This window comes from Seriola lalandi, unplaced genomic scaffold, assembly GCF_002814215.2.
Source record: "Seriola lalandi dorsalis isolate HSWRI2012SDOR001 ecotype SW California unplaced genomic scaffold, Sedor1 jcf7180002054410, whole genome shotgun sequence".
Classification (NCBI taxonomy): domain Eukaryota; kingdom Metazoa; phylum Chordata; class Actinopteri; order Carangiformes; family Carangidae; genus Seriola; species Seriola lalandi.
Window position 1 is genome coordinate 138,976 of NW_019524963.1, and position 8,674 is coordinate 147,649.

General features: G+C 40.2%; 1 protein-coding gene across 1 annotated transcript in view; it reads left to right on the forward strand.

Annotated features, from left to right (window-relative positions):
- LOC147818897 (uncharacterized) overlaps nt 1-2,715 on the forward strand; it is a 9,545-nt gene extending 6,830 nt beyond the window's left edge. The window contains exons 5-6 of the mRNA XM_087175043.1: nt 1,071-1,166; nt 1,863-2,715. Of these exons, the coding sequence (XP_087031169.1) occupies nt 1,071-1,166; nt 1,863-1,952 (186 nt within the window). The 3' untranslated portion in view covers nt 1,953-2,715. The remainder of the gene's footprint in view (nt 1-1,070; nt 1,167-1,862) is intronic.
- Nucleotides 2,716-8,674: the final 5,959 nt, after the last annotated feature.

Sequence of the window (8,674 nt, forward strand, 5' to 3'; positions counted from 1 at the left end):
ATTGTAGTAGTCGAAACAAGAGATAACCATGGCCTCATTCCATGAACCCTCAGAACTGACTTTTCCGATCCAAGATACTGCTGCATTTACTCCTGGCATTTATTTATGCTGCAAATATGTAAGTGGACATCTGGATAAGGAAAAATGCATGTTAACGCAATGTGTAAATGCATGCAGCATTGTGACTGGAATTAAATCAGTTTGGTCAGAGCACCTCTAGAGGTGGTTTGGCTCGCACTGTGACTGGATTTCATCATGGTGTAACTGCAATCTGAACAGAGAGTTCATGTTCTTCAAGACAATCCGCCCAGCGAGTTGAAATGCCACCAAATTCCACGTCTTCCAGTTTTAGCATAAGTGAGCCTGACAAAAGCAACAAGTAACAGTCATACCTGGCAAGTCACAAAATAATTTAAAAATCAATGATATCTATTTGTGTCAGTGTTCCCCTTGACCTCAGACGCACCATGTTCATCCACATTCACTTAACAGAATCTAATAACAAAATGGGGAAGACCAGGATAATGATGCTTACTGACACTTGGTGCAAATGTAAAGACCTGTGGATTGAATGTAATTATATCTATAATATATCTGGATACCAGATGCAAATGGGGCCAATACAGTGAGTCATGATGTTACTATACTACAGTATACATTTTTGGGTGGCCAAAGGAAAAAGCTGCACATTCCCATATTATATCTACATGAAAACATAATGGCAAATGTGTTAGCAAACTGTTGTCTATTTAAGCATATAGCACAGGTAGAGCAACATTAGCATTTATGTGGAGTCATGTTTCTGAACAATAGTCCAATATTCACTCTCTTTTTATATCAGACTCTTTATCTGCTGGAAGACCAGACACTAACCACTAACCGAAACAATGAGCTAAAAGATGCTGAATTGCTCTGTAAAGCTGACGGGAACTGCTAATTCTGCATTTATCACTATGAGCGACTCCTTTTGACATTACACATAGTCATTTGATCCATTGGCAATATGAAAATATTGATCAGTGCAGCTTTAAAATTGCATTTTTTAAATTGCCATAATGCCTGTGTTTCAGGAGAGAGAGCAGCAGTGGCGAACTCATGTAGCAGAGCTGACCTCCAGCCAGGAGAAGACTCTGCCAGACAGACTGGCAAGACTCAGGAGATTCAGGGTGAGGATGACTGACAGACAGACACACACACACACACACACACACACACACACACACACAACCAACTGTTGATGTCAAATAGACAGCTGACAAATCAACAAGCTGCCCATTTGACACGTCTGACATGCTAACAGTCTGAGATCTAACACCACAGTGCAGCTTCTTCAGAAGCCACAAGGCCTCTAGTGTTTCAAAGCTCCTGCAGAATAGAAAAGCTTTTTAAAGATCCAAGACGCAGCATTTATCAGACACTGAGGGTTCCTGGACGTCATTATCGAGTTGCACGGCGGTCACAGTTCAAGGTCATAGATCACGCATTAGTTAAAGAGACTTGTCAGTAGCTCCTCAAATGAATGGATGCCTTGAAGTTCAATGGGTGGCTTTGGTAAAGTGAAGGGTTTGAAGCTGTCATCAGCTGTTAGCTTTTACTTTGCGTCACACCAGTGCCAAGTAATTATTTCTTTGTGTTTTCTTTAGCACTGGGCTTCACTGAGACCACCTGTCAATCAAATACTGTGGGAGGGACTTAGATTTTTCTAAGTGGCCAAAATCACCTCTGACTGTGTTTTACTTTGTGGTTGACTTATTTTGACCAATTCATTCCTCGATCATTCAGCACAGACACTGTTGAGCTTTCAGTAGAGAAGAGTTAAAAAGGCAAACTGCTCAGTCTTTAAATTCTCTCTCCTCCTGCAGGAGTTTCAGAGGAAGTTGCTGGTGGAGGAGTCGGGGATGGAGGGCGGGGCAGCCGACCACACAGTCAACCAGCTTCTCACCAGGATGTAGTTGCACCATATGAGAGAGTGATGTCATGAATGTGTCTCGTGTAGCACTTTAACATCAATAAATCATCACTGTGTGGAGTGAGACATTAATACAATCAGTGTAACTGGATGACACGATTAGAGAAAAGAGCACTGTGTGCAGAATGAGGACTATCCACATCTTCTTGCTTTTAACTGTGAAAATCAAAAATGTAGACCAAAAAGCCAAATAGTCATAAAAACTAATATCAGACTGCACAAATAGACGCTGCATTGTTTCCCATTTAAACAGCAGATAAATGAATCCACACCTAAAACAACCAAAGTGGCTTCAATGTGCTACCACAGTCCCACTGCTCATACCAGGGAAAAACAAACATCCACTTGTGTTCCTAAGAACCTAAAAGACATAGTTCCAGCAACATCCAGTTTAACAGATACAAGCTTTATGTCATATTTTTACTGTTATTGTCAAATTCTGCATCCTAAGCTCACTCATGTAGAACATGTCCTGTTTGATGTACATGATGAGAAATTAGTTTGTTGCTGTTTCTTGCCGAGAGTAAAATGAGAAGGTCGACAAAACTCTCATATTTGTGTATTAGCTCAGACCTAGAGCCAGGAGGTGACTAGCTTAGCTTAGCATCAGGAAACAGCTAGCCTGGCTCAGTAATAGAGTGCCAACCCTAAGGTTAGCATCTCCTGGTTCCCTCGACAAAAAGCCAGTGGGGCTTTTACATTGTCTTTTGGATTGATATAGAAAATAAACTCTGTGACAAACAAAAGTTTATGACACTGACTAATTTTGTTCAGCAGGATAATCTTCACTAACCACTTTATGATTTTTGAAGCCTAAATACAACCACCAGAAGCTAATGGTAGGCTATAAACCAACTACACCACGGTCACATGATTTCAACGTCACCACCACTAAACATCAGATTGTAGTTTGATTTAGCTCTGACCTCTTCTACAAAAGCCTTTCTGCTGACAGAGTTAGAAACAGTTTGTATAAACACAATGAGGCTGTAAAGGTGGACTGGTGAGTAGATCAGTTTTCACGTTCAACGTGATGACGTCTAACGTCCTCAACAACCTCTGTAGTCTCATTTAGCCACTTGTTAGCAATCGTCCTTTTTTAAGACACGTAAAAGCTTAAAGAAATCATGACTGGGGCATTTTCTGATGTATTGAGCCTGTGTTAACCACAGACTTTATTTCAGGCATCTAAACAAAAACCCATTCAACAAACTACAGACTACAGGACGAGGGAACTGGAACTGCTAAAATACTAACGGATTTCCAGGTTTTAATTCAATTCAATTCAATTTTATTTGCATAGCGCCAAAACACTAATATACATCCCCTCATGTCACACAGGGTAAGATTTTAGGACTCATTCCTGCAGCACTCTATTGCCTCCCTCAGTAATTACCTTTGCTTATTTTCTATATGTGACTTCCTCATTAGAGTGAGAAAGTCACAATTAGAAATAGTTTCCGCAGTTTCCATGAAACCACAACTTTGCCATTTTAGACTTTTTGTACAGATTAAACACATGAGATTCAAAGTGTTAGTGAGCTTTAGAGTGACTGTTTCTCATCTTCTATGCTAAGCTAACTGATCACCTCGCGGCTCCAGCATCACACATATGAGACTGGTATCAAGATATTCATCTAACTCTCTCTCACGGGAATCACTGTGAAATCTGTATTGTAATCTGCTTCAATTTGCGGAAAGTTACATAACTACTGCACAGAGAATTTAATCTTTGCCCCACAATCTATGTTGTTTAATATGTTCCCACTGCCTAATTTTGAAAGTACAAAACAATATGGATACAGTGATGCTACAAACAGTACTCTTTTATAAGTCTTATTGAGTTGATAGTCATCTGAAACCACAGTTGGCCTGAGAGACCACTGTGGTGTCATCATATGTTTCCCAGGTGGCTCCACTTTTTATGAAAAAGTCATGATGGAAAAAAACAAACAAAAAAAAATAAAAAAACAGGGAAATCCCCCGAAATTGTTTGGTATCACTTCCCAGAGTAGACACAATTTCAAATCAGTAGCTGAAGGTCCTTCCTGCAGATCCTAACATGATACACTGGAGCTGCAGCTTCCAGTTTCCTGGATGTAAAAACCAGAAGTCAGCCTGTAACATCTTAACATCGTTTTATGATAATCTCAGCTTGAGTTGATGACAACACTTGTTGATTTATCTGTGTTGTAAAGTTGTGCTCTGTTTTCATGCCAGTGAGATAGCATGGGGTCTGCAGGAGCCATAAAACATAATTTTGTGTGGAATTTAGCTCTAAATGTTTCAAAGAGTTATAATCAGTCATGGTGCATGAGTTGAAGCTTTGGATGATTTAAGTCACCCATAAATAAAACCTACAGCATGTGAGCTTCTGTGTATTTATTAATGGTTTCCAGTAAGTGTTAGTGGTTTGTACCATTTTTTGTGCTTGCATCTATGCAACTGTGTGTATTCATATGGCAGGAACGTCTGTCTAAACAAGATTTAAGAGGTCCTGAGACCTGATCTCACTGTGGCCTTCTTTGGTAAATGTGGGGGCAGAAGAAGAAAAGAGCAGAAAATAGACAGTGATATTAATAAATATGAAGCCTGAAGCTGATAGACACAGAAAAATGGCTTCGTATGCACAGAGATGGTGTGAGTCCTAAGAGATGGACCACTTTTCTTCACAGGTGGAAAACATACTCATTCAATTAATATATATATATGTATGCAAAATTAATACTTTGTTCACCATATCATCATCATCTGACCAATTTACCAAGACGTTTTGAGATGTTAATGTTTTTACTGCCATGTTTCGTCACAGAAGAGGCCTCAGGGTCTATTCTAACATCACCTGCTGTGGGCTGTAATGTTCTCTAATACCTCAGTGATTGTCATTCTCTTGACCACTTTGCGTGTTAGACATAAAACAAACAGTGTTTCCAACCTGCGGGCCGGGGCCCACTGGTGGGCCACGAAGGTATTACATGTGGGCCAACAAACCATTTCCAAAACAGTACAATTTTGGTGAAATGTATTATAAAAAATAAATATATATGTATACATCTATATATATATATATATATATATATGTATGTATATATATTATTTTTTTATGTTTTAAAACAAAACTATCTTTAAAAATATTATAAATGCTTAAACACTAAAAACTTTTTAAAAATGTTTTTCATATTAAGGCCTATCACTGTGATAAGCCAGTGATTTCAATTTCAATGTTGTCACCAGCCACATCATATACTTGTTTGATACTTTTGATACCAGCAAAAACTTGAGTATCAAAATACGTATCTGGGAAGAATTTAAAGGAAAGGGTCAGAGACAGATGAATCAACAAGTGATCTCTCCCTGCCAAACAAAAAGGAAAAATTGAGCTTCCTACATGTTTCCCCTGCTTTCAATTCAGTCCTGAATGTTCTGTCAGTATAATTAAGATAAAAAGTGCTTTGAGAAGGTGTTATTTGGTGTCTGTATTGTCATTGGACAAACATTTTAGAAATTTTCAAGTGGGACATGAGTTGGAAAATGTTGGGAACCGCTGCCTTACTAAGATGTTAACCTTGTCACTATTCCCTCTTTATTTCTGTCACAGTGCAGCACTGCTGTGCTGACACATCACTGACAGATTTAGCCTATTAATAACATTTCTAATTTAGGACATGTATCTAACAGTAATCTCTGTGAACATTTTCACTGGGCCTGTCAATCCACTGGAACAGCACTTGCTAAAGTGGTAAATGATCTTCTGTTTACATATTCCCCCTCTGTCTTCGATGTCAGTGCCATTTTTGAAACTTTTTCACATCAAGGGTCCCTAAACTGACGCAAATGAGACCGCAGATCCCCATTTATTAAGATTTACTACCCAGGGTCTCCCATCTGATAAGATTTTTGCTTTTATTACAGTGTTTGAAACTCATGACCAAAACAGTTGTATATTCTATCACTGTATCACTACTTATGGATGGACCCTCAAGAACCCGTGGGTTTCCCCGGACCCCTCTTTGAGAACCACTGCCATAGATCACTGCATACTGCTAGACCGACTGGAAAACCAATTTGGTGTCCCTGACCCTCACGTGGTAAAAGTCTTATTTATCTGAAAGAACACAGTGTGTAACTATATAAGTGCTTTTTATAAATATGACATACCCCAGGGCTCCGTTCTGGGCCCTCTGCTTTTCTCTCTTTATGTTGCAACTCTTGGTCAAATTATACATCTGATATTATATATCAATTCCCACTGTTATGCTGATAACAGCTGTTTCTTCCTGTAAAAGCTGATGAGCCTTCTCAAATGGTCAAATTAGAGGCTAATTACAGGCTTGTCTTTAGCAAAAAGATGGATGTCAAGAAATTTCCTGCTCCTAAATTCACATAAAACAGAGATGCTGGTCACTGGCCCAGCCTGATATCAGCGCTCTGCAGTGTGATTTGACAGCAAAGAGTCTTGGTGTTATATGTGATCCTACCCAATAAATCACAAAGATTTTTCACCTACATACTGTAACAGAGCTAAGGTCCGGCCTTTTCTGTCCATGGCAGATGATGAAATCCTAATCCACACCTTCCTGTCATCCAAATGGATTATTGTAAAGTTTCGTTTTCTGGCCACATGCTCGCACTAAAAGGTATTGCTTCAGATGCTGCGGCTAGAATTTTAACTGAATACAGAAAATGTGATCACATTACACCAATTTTAGTTCCCTTCACCGGCTCCCTATCAAGGTCATATCAGATGTTAAGGAACTTTTGATGATGTACAAACTCCTTAAAGTATAGTTTTTTGTACCTTTATTGGACAGGATAGTAGAGAGAGACAGAGAGAGGGGGAATGACATGCAGTAAACGGCCATCCGATGCTGGATTTGAACCGGGGCCTGCTGCAGCAAGAACTGTAGCCTCTACACATGGGGCGCCTGCTCAACCCACTGTGCCACTCGACGCCCCATGATGTACAAACTCCTAAATGGATATTTTGCTTTATACTGCGCTGATCTCCTTAAACCTTAAACTCCATCCTGTGCTCTGTGTTCACAGAATACATGGCTCGTGTCTGTCCCATAGACTGTATATTAAGATCACCAGCCTGGCAGTGCCTGCCTCTGCCCCTAACTCCTGGCTAATCCAGAAATGGTCAAAGAGGTGGGGCGTGAGTGGAACCGAGACTGCAGTGCATGCCAGTTTGTTGCAAGCATACACTCACCCACCTGTCACTAAGTGGCCACACCCTCAAATACGCAGAACTTAAAGCCTTAATGAAATTTAAACAGGTGAGTTATATAAAGATTCACACCTGTACAGTTGTCATGAAGGAGGAAATTAGCTATAGAGATCAAAACTGTTTTCTACCAGGCTGTAAACATGTTTATTTCTGTTGTAAAGTTGAGCATTTTAACATGAGAGTCTATGGGGATTGACTCACTTTTGGAGGCTCAGTCTCTCTGATGTTGCCTCCTCTAACCATCTTGATACTCTCTGCTCTTTCACCTGATCACCTAGCACAATCAGTGGTAGTGGGTGGAACACAAGGCCTGATCCAGAATTTCTCAATGAGTAAGTAAGAGTAGATGAGCTTCAGACCCAGTTTTCCTTTTTTTCACTTTTTAAGTGGGAAAACCCTGTGAACATATTAAGCTTACCAGAGCTTTTTTTTTTTTTTTTACAGAGATTTTAAACATGTCTGGAGAGAAACTTTAAGATGTTAAAAACCTTTATCATGCTTTAGTTCTCAGAAGTTGATACCGTAAAGAGAACAAAGATGCTGCCTGTGAAGATTTTGCAGATTCGTAGTGAAGATGGAGTAGAAAATGAGGTGGGATGACACACACACACACACACACACACACACACACACACACACACATATACACACACCCTCCTCTCACACTTCAAAGTTAATGTATTTACACAGATGGACAGAGAATAGGGTGTGTCCTCACTGTGATCTCTATGTATGTGAATTAGTGTGTGTGTATGCATGATTGTTCCTGAAGTTCCTGCACGGTTTGTGTGAGGCATGTGTGCACACTTCATGAGTGTGTGTTATACAATATTTTCCATATGCTTAAGTTGTTGTAGTTATGTTTTGGCTGTGTGAGCATGTGTGTGCAGACATATGCACACAAACCATGCATGGCAGTGTGTTTGTAGGTTCATCCAGTGCATGGGTCAGGTTGTGTGTGTGTGTGTGTGTGTGTGTGTGTGTGTGTGTGTGTGTGTGTGTGTGTGTGTGTGTGTGTGTGTGTGTGTGTGTGTGTGTGTGTGTGTGTGTGTGTGTGTGGTGTGTGGTGTGGCCGGGGGCATTCTTCAGAGTGACACATGAAAGAATTAACATCAGAGTCCTATAGAAGTCTTTCATCCAAATATTAAAGGGGGAAAAGACAAAGGCTGTTGACAGAGACAGAGAAAAGAGAGAGAGATATAGAGAGAGAGAGAGAGGAGGAGGAGGAGGGAGAGGAAAGTGAGATGTGGAGGAACAGGTGTTTCCAGTGTGTCGGATGGAGAAAAACAAAAAGAAAAAGGAGGAGTATATGACTTACAATGCAAAGTATAGTATCGCCTGAGGACACAGACATACAGGAAAGTGAACTCTCTCTCTCCTGGCTCGTCGTCCTCTTCTCTCTCTCCCTCCCTCCTTCCCTCCCTCTCTCTCTCCCACTGTCTTTACAATCCTCTTCGTCAGTGTTTACATCCACC